The sequence below is a fragment of the Lytechinus variegatus genome, chromosome 13 (assembly GCF_018143015.1).
Source record: "Lytechinus variegatus isolate NC3 chromosome 13, Lvar_3.0, whole genome shotgun sequence".
Lineage (NCBI taxonomy): Eukaryota > Metazoa > Echinodermata > Echinoidea > Temnopleuroida > Toxopneustidae > Lytechinus > Lytechinus variegatus.
The window spans coordinates 22430815-22446418 of record NC_054752.1 but is presented as its reverse complement, the minus strand read 5'-3'; the positions used below and the strand labels follow the sequence as shown (position 1 = coordinate 22446418).

Genomic DNA, 15604 nt, shown 5'->3' with positions numbered 1-15604 from the left:
GATGCACGGGCGGAAATCCCAGGGGGATAGGGGGACGTGCCCCCCCCCCCTACTTAAAGGACAAGTCCACCCCAACAAAAACCTGATTTGAATAAAAAGAGAAAAATTCAACAAGCATATAACACTGAAAATTTCATCAAAATCGGATGTAAAATAAGAAAGTTATGGCATTTTAAAGTTTCGCTTATTTTCAACAAAAAGTTATATGAACGAGCCAGTTACATCCAAATGAAAGAGTTGATGAGATCACTCACTCACTATTTCTTTTGTATTTTATTATATGAAATATTACATATTTTTATTTTTTCGTCATTGTCAAGTGAAACGAAGTTTCATTCATCCCTGAACACGTGGAATTCAATTATTTTAACATTAAGGATGTCCTAATCGTCAAATTCGTAAAAATTGAAATATTGTGTAATTCAAACAATAAAATACAAAAGAAATAGTGAGTGAGTGATGTCCTCAACTATCTCATTTGGATGAAACTGGCTCGTTCATATAACTATTTTGTTGAAAATAAGCGAAACTTCAAAATGTCATAACTTTCTTATTTTACATCCGATTTTGATGATATTTTCAGCATTGTGCTTGTCTGATTTTTCTCTATTGATTCAAATCACCATTTTTCTGAGGTGGACTTGACCTTTAAATAGTAGGGGGACACAGTATCCAATGTCCCCCTACTATTTTTGGTCTTTTATGATGGTAAGAAATACAACATTCAAAATAAAACATGTATTTATAGGACGAGATGACCTTTTGGGGACGATAACCTTTTTGTTGTTGTTGTTGTTGTTGTTGCTTGTCAAGTTTTCCAGCCCCTTGTACCCCCTACCTTTTGGGAGAGATTTCCGCTCTTGGATGGAGGAAAAGAGAGAGAAAGCAGGGAAGAAGAAGAATGCGAGAGGGGAAGGGAGATCTCCCTCTCACTTTCCCTCTCTTTCTCTCTCTCTCTCTCTCTCATATGTATATATATATATATTGAAGCAGTCTCGGCGGGGGGGGGGGGGGGAGGTCACCGTCTGAATATTCTATTAAGAATCTTCTTGAGCCTGTATAGTTCTCTTTTGATATAACCTTTTAATATGTAAAGTGGTTATAGATGTCGCGATGTTCGGATATATTAAGAGCTATATAATTTCTTTTGTAATATACAATTTAATGGTTTCGATGGAAAATGGGTCGATTCTGAGCAAACCCATTTTGATTAGAGCCCGAACTATATCTTTTACTTTACAGATGCATTTTATTTCTTATTTTCAACGTTCCAGGAAAAACAAATTATAGCATGGAATATTTTATTAATAGACTATAAATGAAGAAAAGATGGAGCACGTACTCATTCAGAATCGAGGAACTGTTAGATAATTCGTTTTTCTGATTTCGAAACGGAAAAAGCAAAAACGAATATTGATTCTATTTTCGAGATTTTCCGTTTCACTGCTTTTACATATTTTAATTTTTAGGTTTTCTCTGAAAAACACAATAATTGAATTAAAATTTTCATTTCCTTTTTCCGTTTCGAAATCACAAACACGTATCTGATTGTACCGCCGTCAAGGTACGATAAATCAATTCCTTTTCTTTTGGCCAAACGGAATATTGAAGACTGCTGAAGCTTTTGCAAAAGGAGCGGAGCCAGAACTGAGCACATACGGCTAATCGATATGTGAAAACTTGATGTTAACAAATATCCACCTTGATTTCAAATTATGGCTCCGCAGAATCGTAGCATCTCCTCTCTGTCTACGCATCTTAGTTTGGATACATTCGTTTATGCCTTATAAACGCACACTTTTACCTAGAATGATGGAATGATGATGCGAATTGTAATTTAGGGTGGGTCTAAAATATTTAACAAATTCGCATCTGAACAGAGACTTATCGCGGTACACGGGCAAACTGGATACTATAGAACATAATTGTTAACATCAAGGTTTGACAAGGCCAACCAGCCATAGATGGTTAGTTCTGGCTCCGCCCCTTTTGCAAAAGCTTCAGGAGTCTTCAACATTCCGTTAGGCCAAAGGATAGGAATTGACTGCGTTACGAACAGAAATTCGTGTTTCTGATTTCAAAACGGAAAAGGGAAACGAGAAGACGCGCTCAATTTAGTGAGGCATATGAGTCATAAGAGAAAGAAGAAACGAAAATTTCAATTCAATTTTGTGTTTTTGAAAGGAAAACAAACAAAAATGAATAAGGTAAAAACAGTAAACAGGAAAAATGAACCGTTTTCTGCTTTCCCGTTTTTACATGTTACATTCTTGAATCAAAACATTGAAAAATGACCGTTTCTCTCTCTCGAAAATAGAATGAAATTTCACTCAATATTTCGTTTTTGCTTTTTCCGTTTCGAAATCAGAAAAACCAGTTATTTAACAGTACCTCGATTTTTCAGCTTTAGCAATTTTTCTAGTCTGATTTTCAAAGAGAACTCTTCTTTAGTACGCTTTAAATCAATCTGAGCAAAAAAAGTATCGCTTCAATAATAGTGTTGACCTCATTAAAAAAAACAGTTTATGCCCCCACCCTTCTCTCTCTCTCTCTCTTAAAACCTCATCTGTTCTCTTATCCATCTCCCAAATACACTCTCACCTCAATGCACCACGAACCCTAATTTTAATTGTTCATTTTTGTATTTTCGTCAAAAGTAATAATGCAAAATATCGGAGTGTGATCAACTTTCGGACATATTCACAATACATCAATATAACTTGCAAACACACACACCCGAACTTTCCAACCCTTCCGCACACGCGCCCATATATTAGGACTAACGCTCTTAAAAGTCAAGTCCATCCCAGAAAAATGTTAATTTGAATAAATATGGAGAAAAATCAAACGCATAACGCTGAAAATTTCATCAAAATCGGATGTAAAATAAGAGAGTTAATGACATTTTAAAGTTTTGCTTATTTTTTAAAATCTTCGCAAAACATTCATGTGTACAACTCAGTGACATGCAAATGAGACAGTCGATGATGTCCCTCAATCACTTTTTTAATGCTTTTTATTGTTTGAATTATACAATATTTCAATTTTTACAAGTTTGACAATTATTATTATTATTTGTACTGCGCTTTTCCCATTAGGCCCAAAGCGCTTGCAATGAATTAATAAGATGTAATATATATAAAAAAAACTACAAAGTATGAAAGAGATGAGTTTTTAATGACTTTTTGAAGATTGCTAATGATGGAGACTGTCTAATCATTAGTGACAGTTTGTTCCAGGATTTTGAAGCCGACACCGTAAAAGTTCTGTCACCAGATAATACGAGTTAATGAATATGTGAATCGAAGGTTGATCACTGGCCGATCTAAGAGCTCTAGTTGGTGTATAAAGATCCAAGCAATTACTTAAATACAATAAGGACCAACTTGACAGAGCTATAATAGCAACGCTAATTCCACATGTTCAGGGAGGATTAATCGTTAGTTCAATTGGCAATGAGGAGAAAATTTGAATATTTCACAAAATACAAACAAAATACAAACGAAATAATGAGTGGATGATGTCATCAATCTACTTATTTGCATACCAACCAGGATGCACATATGACTGTTTCGCGAAATTAAGCGAAACTTTGAATTATCATAACTTTCTTATTTTAAATCTGAGTTTTATGACATTTTTGGTGTTATGCTTATTAGAGTTTTCTCTTCTTACTCAAATCAACTTATTGTAGAGTGCACTTGTCCTTTAAAAAGGATTAATCAAAATAATCGAATCGTTAGCGAATATTTGTGAGAAAAATACAGGTAGAAATTAGCTCAAAGGTTTGTAGATTCTAACCAATGGTGGTATTAATTTTGACAATGGATTTCCTTGACACATTATTCACAACAAAATGTGATATTTTAACCAATCCTTTTAGAGCATCAATGGATCTCGTAATCAAAGTAATGACCGTGGGTTTGGAAATCATTCTAAGCGATGTATGTATGTATGTTTTATTTATTTAGATACGGGATTAAAAAACCTGCTTTCCGCCGCAAGGCTGTTTTTCAGCAAGTCCGCACATAAAAAGTTGAAAAACATACAACAATAAATTATAAATCATTAAACAAAATGATAAAATACATCATTAAATGTGATTTAAATCACGTCAACGTTCATTAATACAGTGTAAAGCACGTTATTAAGTTTAACTTGTCCAATACATACATAATACATAATAATAATATAGGATATTTATATTGCGCACATTTCCACCTTGTTAGGTGCTCAAGGCGCTCCTATATTACCCGGCTAAGCTAGGCGTTCATAGCGCACACAGCTTCTTAAGGAATTACTTCCTACCGGTACCCATTTACCTCACCTGGGTCGAGTGCAGCAGATCGTGGATCAGTTTCTTGCTGAAGGAAATTACGCCATGGCTGGGATATAAATACATCAAGACAAATTCAATGTGATCAAGAAAACCCATTGTTTGACAAGATTAATTTTCGTTTTAAATCACAACATACATTATGTATTATTTGCTAAATATATTCTAACAAAATTGTAATCTAAATAAGTAAACCGTCCATCTAGTGAAGAAACATAGTATTTACAAAATTGGCCTTGGATAAATACGTTAAACAACAAGGGATATACATGACTAATACAGATCATGGTACCAGCAAAGTGTATTTGATGTTGTTTTGGCGATTTCATACCGATAGATTATGTAAGTAATACAATATTGAATTAGCTTTTGCAAAGGGGCTTACAATAGACGCATAAATCGGCACGTATACGAAATGAAATAATAAAATTCATGTAGGTTTTATTTGTAGCAATATTTTGCCCCCCAAAATCTGCATGTTGGATGGAGCCATGGTACTCTAGTAAGGGGAAGAAAGGGGGGGGGGTAAAGTACCTGAAGGAAAAAAAGACTACATTAAGTTGGAGCCTATTTATTTACGATGAAGTAATAGGGTAGGTCTATAGTTAGTCTACGCTCCGACCGTCTCAGTTTAATTCATTTTCTATCTTATTTACATGTATGCGGGGGTATTGTTTGAAAAATTAAAGGGTTATGAATGTCGACCCATTGCCCCCCCCCCCCCGGCCCTAGGAACGACTTTTTTTGCTGGGGTGGTGATGTAACTTTGACGAGCAAAAGAAAGAGTTCAGCCAGAAAATGACGGCCTCATTTGCTCCGGCGACATTTCCTCCGATGTAAAATCTGTACATTAAGTCAAACATAAGACCTAACCTCCAAAACTAAATAAACCCTACTCTTAATCTTCACATTATCTGTACCAAAAACTTATTGCAATTTTTGCTCTAATCCTGTGCCCTCCGAGATATTAAAGGAGAATGAAACCTTTGGAACAAATAGGCTTGTGTAGAAACAGAAAAATCAGAGAATAAGAATAAAGAAAGTTTGAGAAAAATCAGACAAATGGTGAAAAAGTTATGAGTAATTCAATATTGCAATCACTAATGCTATGGAGATCCTCCCATTGGCAATGCGACAAGGATGTGTGATGTCACTGATGAACAACTTTCCCTTTGGTGGACTATAAAATACCCTCAGAATGTCTCTTTTTTGCTTTTTCTTATGATGATAAAAACTCTTTATCCATGATGTATTCTTATAAAATATGTATTACATGCCCTCATGTAGAAAGAACACATGATTTATGGATAGATGTGATAAAAGAGGCAATTCAAGTGAAATATATAATAAAGTAATGGGGAGAGTTGTTCACAAGTGACATCACACATCTTTGTCGCATTGCCAATTTGCTATCTCCATAGCATTAGTGATCGCAATATTCAAATGCTCATAACTTTCTCATTATTTGTCTGATTTTTCTCAAACTTTCGTTGATCTGTTTCTTTGATTTTTCTGTTTTCACACAAGCTATCTTGTTCCAATGGTTTCATTCTCCTTTAAGACCGGAGCAAATGAGGCAGAAGCAAATGTCGAGTCACCCTCCTGGATGGCCCCGATAAACTTGACAAGCAAAATAGCGTTTCCTTACAAAATGAAGGCCATTTTGCCACACTCACTAGAATTTCAGGGGTGCTGCCTTCGGAGAATAACACATTCAACCTCCCCAGCACCCCCGCTTCCCAGGGCCTTCCCCCCCCCCCCCCTACCACGGTACGGTTATAATAATATTATATTACGATGGCGCTATTTCCATTACTCGTCCAGCGCCATTGAGTGTACTAAGTTGAAGTTGATATTGGGTGTTCGGGTGACTTTTAAACCAGTCATTCCATAACATTTTAATTAAAGTTGATTTTAACTATTAACGTTAATTTTTTAACGTATTAACGTAATTTTTGTTATGAATCGTAACAAAATGGCCGATCGAGACTGGGGTAGAAGGAGAGAACTTTTCGGGGTTTTTTGAGGTTCCAGTTTGTGCCCAGATGTCAGGAAACTGCCACTCGTTAGACCTTCATCCATATAATCGTGGTAAGTGCTTGAATTCTGTTTTAACTATTTATTCGGAGAATTATTTTGACCATACTTCACGCTAGTCGCGTGAGTATGGTCAATTACACGGTAAGGTCCTGGGCTCCCGCCAGCGGGCGGGAGTTCCCTGGGTTCTCTCGTCCCCGGTTCAATCCTAAATAATCCACCCCTGGGGACCGTTTCATCAACATTTTTGTCCGACAAGTTGTCAGACCTGACATCTTTCCTTGATTCTGATTAGCTGAGAGGCACTGTTACTATAGTAACTGTCAGATAAAATGGGACTTGTCGGATAAAACGTCCGACAAGTTCTTTTATGAAACGCTCCCCTGGTGTACAGACAGCCTGATTCACATTGCCGAAATGAACAAGAATTAAACGTGAGTGTTTTGGGCTTCTAGCGACGCGGCGGATAGCAAGCCCTTTACCATTCAATCCCATTCCTTGATACCAAGAATTCCATGAATTGATATCTGTGGCCCGTACGTTGCATAAAAGTTTACTATTATGATAACTTTACCATCCAACATGTCCAATAGCGTACCATGGTAATGATAATCATCAGCCGATCAGAATCAATGATTCCATACAAGTTACCATTGTATGGCAAAGTTTCCATAATGATAACTTTTATGCAACGAGGCAGAGAATCGATTTTTTATATCAAGAATTTATTTTCTTCAAATCTCAAGAAAAAAAGTACGTTTCATAATATCAGGAATTCAATTTCTTAATATTTAGAAATAAAATTAATGTTAAAGGGGCTTGCCATACACCTGCGCCGCCGAAAAGCCTTGCTCGTCTGTGAGTGAAATCTTGCTATTCTCAGCACCTTACTTCTAGTTACCCACTGATTAGAATAAAGTCACCGACTCGGTTCAATTAGATTACAACTTGCTTGATTCAAGTTTGCCACGCAGTCATCCCGGAAATTGACTTCAATTGATTGATGATTCTTAGATCAAAGTAATTCATTTATATTCACCTACTTCCGAACTACTGCAGGTTATAATCCAATAATTTAGAAGAAAAAAAAGCTGCGCTGTATATAGCATTCACTCCTGCCCTTGTAATTATGAATTTCAAGATGCTCCAATAAATATATGGCAAGAAGAGAACGAATTGACTTTCAAAAGAGCAGTTACAAAGCAGGTTTGGTTCTATAGTTGCTCAATGAAAACCACAGTAGGGCCTGCACACTAAGAAATAGCGGATCAAGTTTGAACCCTCAGGGTTGGTACAATAGCTGCACCCGAAGGGGTGCTAATGAGTGTAAATATGCTCATTTAAGGGTTCATTTAGATATGTTAAGTACCCTATATATAGGGTGCGAAGTTGAACAATGTAATAAAGGTTCAAATTTTTGATGTCAAGTACTATACACCTTAACAGGTTATATTTGTACCTATTAGGATGCAAGCGAGCATTTCTTGGTGCATTTAATGATAAAAAGGTGCATTTTTTCACCTCTTGTCACTTAGGGTGCAAGATTACACCCCTAAAGGCTGGTACAGGTGCTTCATTAGGGTTCAAACATTTCTTAGTGTGTACAACATTGATTTGTTGAGTAATAAAAATCATTATATATCCAGGGTAGACATTCATCATTACATAATCTTAGTTTAAACGTATGTTAAACGTTACGACTTGACCAGGGCCCCGTCTTACAAAGAGCTGCGATTGATCCGATCAATCGCAACTATGGACGGCCAGCAAAGTCGACAACTATTATGCATATTTGTTCAAAATATTTTCTAGCTATGATGTATATTCATTCATTCATCGTTGTCTTGACAAGTCACTGTGCTTCTCTTTGTTTACAAAGGACATTGTGCACATTTCCTGTAGAAAACATTATGGCACTGATGGCTTTCCATAGAGTTACGATTGATCCAATCAATCGTAACTCTTTGTAAGACGGGGCCCAGGAAGAAAGTCCCCATTTAAAGTCTTTTTAGGGGGCATTTTCCTCCCGTCACTGACCCTGATCACAATACAGGTGTGGTCACTGTTGGGGTAAAGTATACAAAGTATACGATCTTAGCTCCAGGATTGAACAATGCTTTCAACTTTCAGTTTCCAAGTATTCCGATATTAAGTTTCAGCCACATTTGTTAAAGGTAAAGTCCATCCATGAAAAATGTTGATTTGAATTAATAAGAAAAAAATCAAACAAGCATAACGCTCACAATTTCCTCAAAATCGGATGTAAAATAACATAGTTATGATTATTTTTTTAATAGAGCAGTTATATGCACAGCTCAGTGATATGCAAATGGGAGAGTCGATTACGTTCCTCATTTTTGTATTGTTTGAATTATACATTTTTTCAATTTTTACAGATTTGACATTATAAGGGCCAATTTGACTGAGACATAAAATGTTAAAAACAATGGTAATACCACATGTTTAAGGAGGTATAAACATTTGTTTCATATGACATGAAGAGAAAATTAGAATATTTCATATAATGAAATACAAAAGAAATAGTGAGTGAGTGACATCATCAGTTCCCTCATTTGCATACGGACGACGATGTGCATATAATTGTGCAATTAAGCAAACATTTAAAATGTCATACTTTCTATATTTTACATTCGATTTTGAAGAAATTTTCAGTGTTGTGCTTGTATGATTTTTCTCTTTTTATTCAAATAAATTTTTTGTTGGGTTAGACGTGTCCTTCAATCATTAATACAGAATTCGTAATGTAATCCCCAATAATTTTGAAAATGTTCATTAAAGTGATTGGCTAACATTGATTTGACGTTTAAAAATTCTGAGCTAGAAAGTCACACTTGTCACCTGTGTCTCTTATGTTACAAAAATAAAGCCCAGAAAAAAATCGCGTCTGAAAATCATTATTTAGTGCTTCAAAAAGTGAAATATAGAGTGACCGGAAACACTATCTAAATTTCATCCCATACACTTATGTGTTCTATTTAAGCGTCTTTAAGACGCCTAATTACAAAATCGGGGTTTGCCTTGTATTTTTAGTATTTCATTCTCATTAATGGTTGTTTTCAGGGTTGTTTTAGTTCTAATACATGTACTTGTACACATGTTTCATCTTGGATTGAGAATTTTGTTAAATCGACTGCTCACTAAGTTAAATAATACCTTTTGAATGAACTTTTTCCTTCGTCCAGAGTTTAAAGACAGGATTCAGATGCACAATCAAACATATGAGCTTTCTTCAGTGGTAGATGATAATTTACTTGTTGCTACTATAAAACCAAATGATATGTCACTCGTTAATTTGGCCAGATATTGTTTTGAAATACAAGTTAGACTCTTTTGCCCCGTGCTTTGAAATGCATAGAACGATAGAAAGTTCTTTGCGAAATTTATCGTTCCTGACGGAATATATGAACGGATTCGAACAAGAATTAACAAAACCGAGGCAGACAAACACCCGGTAAATATCCGAGTACATGTACGCCGGGTACACATTTAGATTGAAGAGAAAGAAACATATTTGATCCGGAGACCAACAGACGATAAATACTATGACGACGATTAGCACAGTGTGCGTCATCTTGCGTATTGTCTGCGAAATATGGTGGGTGGGGTTTTCAAACGAATTGCGCCCGTCCGCTTCAAAACTGCGCGCGTCTGCTCGGAGTTCCCGGATGATGGCAAGATGGCTGCCAATCATGACAGCAATCGGAATCATGTATTTGAACAGAAACAGCAGAGTTCCGGTCGCCAAATGTGCTCCATTTCCAATCAACTCAGTCTTGCACGTGTGGTTTTCGCTATCATATTTAGATATTGCCAGAGTATATGTATTTAATACCGCGGCTCCGATCCAAGAAAACACAACAAGCCAAAGTGATCGCTGCACTGAGAAAATCAACTTGAATTTCAGCGGATACTTGACAGCAACTAACCGTTCCACGGATATAACCGTGAGTATAAACACCGAAGCAACCGTGGATATCCACATGAAGACATTCGAATACTCGATCCGGCAGTATAGCATTCCTTTCCAGTTATCCGGTATCGAATCGCTCTGGGGTCTGGGTATCATCCACAAAGAAGTGAAGAAGTCGGCAAATGCCAGGTTTCCGATGAGAATATCGGTTGCGAATCTAGTTTTCCCACGGCGGATTACGACGATGATGACGAGAATGTTGCCGACAATGCCCATGAGTGAAAACGCAAGTTGTGTGACGACCCACCATTCCCAAGTAAAGGGGGCCCAACCCCACTCGATCTCGGCTGGAAAGCTCGTGTTATTCATCGCTGTTCTTGCTCGTAATCAATAATACATTCTGTGAAAATAAACCAACATAAAGAAAGTCATTTTAAATAGCTCTTACAATTATAAAGATACGAGATATTATGACACATACTCAGCTTATACCTCAGGTACGCAAGATTTAGTTTATTTATCTTTATCACTTTTGGTGAATTGCAGGTTATTATGCGGAATTTGTGAAGGTACCGCGAATTGGACCTCGACGAGTAGTACGTCCACCCAGGCGCGGATCCATGGGGGGCCGAGGGGGCCTCGGCCCCCCCCCCCTTCGGCTAAAAAAAGAGAGAAGGAAAGAAAGAGGGGAAGAGGGGAAAGAAAAGAAGAAAGGAAGAAGGGAAGAAAAAAAGAGAGGGAAAGGGGGAAAAGAAAAGAGGAAAGGAGAGAGAGGAGAGGGGAAAAGAAGAGGGGAAAAAGAGAGAGGAAGAGGGGAAGGAGGAAGAGGGGAAAAAGAGAGAGGAAGAGGGGAAGGAGGAAGAGGGAAAAAAGAGAGAGGAAAGGGGGAAGAAAAAGGAAAGAGGGGGAAGGAAGGGAAGGAGAGAAAAAGGGGAAAGAAAGATAAGGAAAAAGAGAGGGAAAGGAAAAGGAGAAAAAAAAGAGAGGAAAAAGAGGAAAGAAAAGGAGGAAGAGAAGAAAAGAAAGGGAGAGGGAGGAAAGAAGAGAAGAAAAAATAGAGGGAAAAAGAGAAGGGAAAGAAAAAAGGAGAAGAGGGGAAAGAAAGAGAAAAAAGAGGAAGAGGGGAAGGAAGAGAAGAAAAAGGGAGGGGGAGGGAGAAGAAAAAAGAGGAAGAGGGGGAAAGAGAGAGGAAGAGGGGAAAAGGAGAAAAAGGAAAGAGAGGAAGAGGGAAGAAAAAAGAGAGAGAAGGGGGAAAGGAAGAGAAGAAAAGGGGGAAGGAAGAGAAGAAAAGGGGAAAGAAAGAGAAGAAAAGGGAGGGGGAGAGGGGGAAGAAAAAAGAGGAAAAGGGGAAGAGGGAGGAAAGAAAAAAAAGAGAGGGGAAATAAAAGAAGAAAAAAGGGAAAAAGAAGAGGGGAAAGAAAGAGGAAGAGGGGAAGGAAGAGAAGAAAAGGGAGGGGAGGGGGAGAAAAAAAGAGGAAGAGGGGGGGGGGGGGGGAGAGGAAGAGGGAAAAGGAGAAGAAAGAGGAAGAGGGAAGAAAAGGGATGAAAAAAGAAAGAGAGAAGGGGGAAAGAAGAGAAGAAAAGGGGAGAGGAAGACGGGGAAAGAAAATGATGTTCGAACCAAAAGGGCGCTGAAATAATGTTCGAAGAAATGTCAAAATGCTGTTCGAACTGGGGGCAGAATTGATGTTTGAACGGGGGGGGGGGGGGCGAATTGATGTTCGACGTAGGGGCGCCAAATTGATGTTGGAACTAGGGGCGCCAGATTGATACTCGAGCTACGGGGGGGGTGGCGAAATGGTATTCGAACTAGGGGCGCCAAATTGATGTTGGACTACATGTAGGGGCGCCGAATCGATATTCGAACTAGAAGGGCGCCAAAATGATGTTCGAAGGGATGCCAAAATGATGTTCGAACTGGGGGCCAAATTGATGTTCGAACGGGGGGGGGGGGGCGAAGTGATGATCGACCTACATGTAGGGGCGCCGAATTGATATTCGAACTAGGGGCGCCAAATTGATATTAGACCTACATGTAGGGGCGCCGACTTGATATTCGAACTAGGATGGCGCCGAAATAAAGTTCGAAGGGATGTTAAAATAATGTTCGAACTGGGGGCGCAAAATTAATACTCGAACTGGGGAGGGGGGCCGAATCGATGTTCGAGCTAGGGGAGCGCCAATTGATACTCAAACTAGGGGGTCGCCGAATTAATGTTCGAACTAGGGGGGCGCAAAATTGATACTCGAGCTAGGGGGAATGATATTCGAACTAGGGAAGGCAAATTGAGTTCGAAGGGATGCCAAAATGATGTTCGAACTGGGGGCCTAATTTATGTTCGAACGGGGGGGGGCCGAATTGATGATCGACCTATATTTAGGGGCGCCGAATTGATGTTCAAACTAGGGGGGCGCAAAATTGATACTCGAGCTAGGGGGGCGAAATGATTTTCGAACTAGGGAAGGTAAATTGAGTTCGAAGGGATGTCAAAATGATGTTCGAACTGGGCGCCGAATTAATGTTCGAACGGGGGGGCACATTGATGATCGACCTACATGTAGGGGCGCCGAACTGATATTCGAACTAGGAGGGCGCCGAAATGATGTTCGAAGTGGGGGCGCCAAATTGATACTCAAACTAGGGGGCGCCGAATCGATGTTCAAACTAGGGGGGGGCGCAAAATTGATACTCGAGCTAGGGGGGGGGGGGGGGCGAAATGATATTCGAACTAGGGAAGGTAAATTGAGTTCGAAGGGATGCCAAAATGATGTTCGAACTGGGGGCCGAATTGATGTTCGAACGGGGGGGGGGGGCAAATTGATGATCGACTTACATGTAGGGGCGCCGCGCCGTACTGATATTTGAACTGCCGCCTTGTTGTTGGCTCATTGTTCCACATATTGAAAGTTTTTAAATGCCTTGGCCTTGGGGTTCCATGCCTTGGCCTTGGCCTTGGGGATTGAAGCCTTGGTCTTGGGTATTAAAGCCTTGGCCTTGGAGGTTTGAGCCTTGTCTACAACACTGATGGATATATTGATAGATATTATTTACAGAAATTTTGAAGTTTACTTGCACACACTAAGAAATAAAGGTTTAGAATTGAACCCCAAAAGGCTGATGCAAAATCAGCACCCTATGGGTTCAAAAATTGAACCCCTGATTTGGGGTTCAAAAATTGAACCCTGCGGTTGGGGTTCATTTTTGCACCCTGCGGGTTCAAAAATGCACCCCTAGGGTTTCAATTTGAAATTTAGGGGTGCAGTTTTGAACCCGCAGGGTGCAAAAATGAACCCCAACCGCAGGGTTCAATTTTTGAACCCCAAATCAGGGGTTCAAATTTTTAACCCATAGGGTGCTGATTTTGCATCAACCTTTCGGGGTTCAATTTTGAACCTTTATTTCTTGGTGTGCAATATGTAAAAGAATAAATGAAACATTCATTGTAAAGGTGAAAGTTTCGGATGCGTGTTTTATTTTTTGACGAATCGTCAAATACTCAAATAACTGAAATAACTGTATGGTTTTTATCGTTCCTATATTGTTGTTTCATGTAGTAATGCGTAAAAGACAGCTATATACAGTTCATGATACGACACCTTTTCGTTTCCAACCTACAGTGGGATACAACTTTTTTGACTAAAATTTACGGTTGAATAAACACAAGTCCAAAATTACTATAATTGAATTTTGTACACATTTCTATCAATAAAAATGATAGAATATGATGACAGTTATTTTGGGGAGAGCATCTTCAACAATAACCATCGTTTCACGGTTCAATGAATATTTATTGAAAAAAAAAATACGATTTTATAAATATCATAGGCATGTATTGTTTCATTTTGGTAACTGAAAATTATCTTTTCTCAACTTTTTTGTTATGTTCATGACCAATTAACATGCTTCAATGATTCAAAGGCGTTTAATTACACATTCACGCTTGAATGAACATGTGGAATGTGATCAGCTCGTTTTTACGTTATTAGAAAAATGCAATTTGTAACTCTGTATATCTTTCACAAACCTCCTTGCATAGTTCATTTGATTTGATTCTTATGAAAATCCCGATGTTTAATGCATCAGTGAGCACACAATATTCGAAAATTATGCAAATGAGAAGAAAGTTCTAGGCCTTAGCCCCACTCTGTGCCGTATCGAATGATTCTTTTGGTGTGCGCGGCTTTTGGATAGTGTTACTCTGAAGCCATGTACGAAGTTTCATGAAATATCTGTTGGCAGAAGTAACAAAAACCGTCCATGACACAAACCCTCATTTCATATTTGTTAAAATTTTGACTTCCTCTCTCATAGACTTGTGTACATTAAAGGTGCATATATTTAAGAATAAGCAAGCCCTTATTCAATATGGTGGAACTTTTTTCACGGCTGTCTTTAGCAATGTCACTTGGCAGTAATGTTTATCAACCTATGGGCAGTCTTTCTGTGCAAAAATGAAATCGATTTGTATATTCATGGATGAGCGAGCACGCATCAAAGTGGGAAAATTGGTATTTTCAATGTCACAGACTCATTTTAAAGGGTAATAAAGTGAATATTGGGGGCAAATTCGGTTTCAAATGTGACTTTAATTGCTGTTGTCTTATCATCCATCATTTCTATCACTACACACGTTCCGAACTTTAATTATTTTCATGGTTGAGCGAGCACATTCGAAAACTTAGGTATGAATACTCTTTATACTGCATAAATGCATACTTCCCTAACAATTTCTCATGATCAGTTTAATTTATGGACAAATCAGTCTGTCAGTGGTGGATCCAGAATTTCGAAATGGGGGAGGGGCCTATAATCGGGGAAGACATCAACATTTCCAAATTTTAACATGATCTAACAAGTTTTAGAGGATACTACCATAAACCCCTATGATGATACGTCACAATACAGGGGCCGCGGAACGGTTTTGAAAGTGGGAAGGGGGCTGACCATCCAGAAAATCACAATCGTATGATCATTTTTACATTTGTGTACATGCTTTTGGAAAAAAGTGAGGGGCTGAAGCCCCCAGCAACCCCCCCCCCCGCGGCCCCTGCAATACACTGTGTTCACTCAACCATGAACATACAATATCAAAATTGTGTGTGGAGTGGCTAAATGGATAGTAAAACAGCATAACACCATGAAATTCACCTAAAGACAATTTTTGCCCAACTTTGCATATGCACAATCTGAAAATCGATTCTTGTGACTTTCAAAAATAGTCATTTTCAATTCAATCTTTAATCACTCATGCATGACACAACCGATCAATCTCATTTTTCACCAGGAGTTGCTTAATGAG

General features: G+C 38.4%; 1 protein-coding gene across 1 annotated transcript; it reads right to left on the bottom strand.

The window, feature by feature from the left end:
• Positions 1 to 9592: 9592 nt before the first annotated feature.
• On the bottom strand, positions 9593 to 10700 carry LOC121426921 (somatostatin receptor type 1-like). Its single transcript, XM_041623331.1, has one exon. The coding sequence runs from the start codon at positions 10671 to 10673 to the stop codon at positions 9675 to 9677; it is 999 nt and encodes a 332-aa protein (XP_041479265.1). The 5' UTR covers positions 10674 to 10700; the 3' UTR covers positions 9593 to 9674.
• Between the last annotated feature and the right edge of the window lie 4904 nt (positions 10701 to 15604).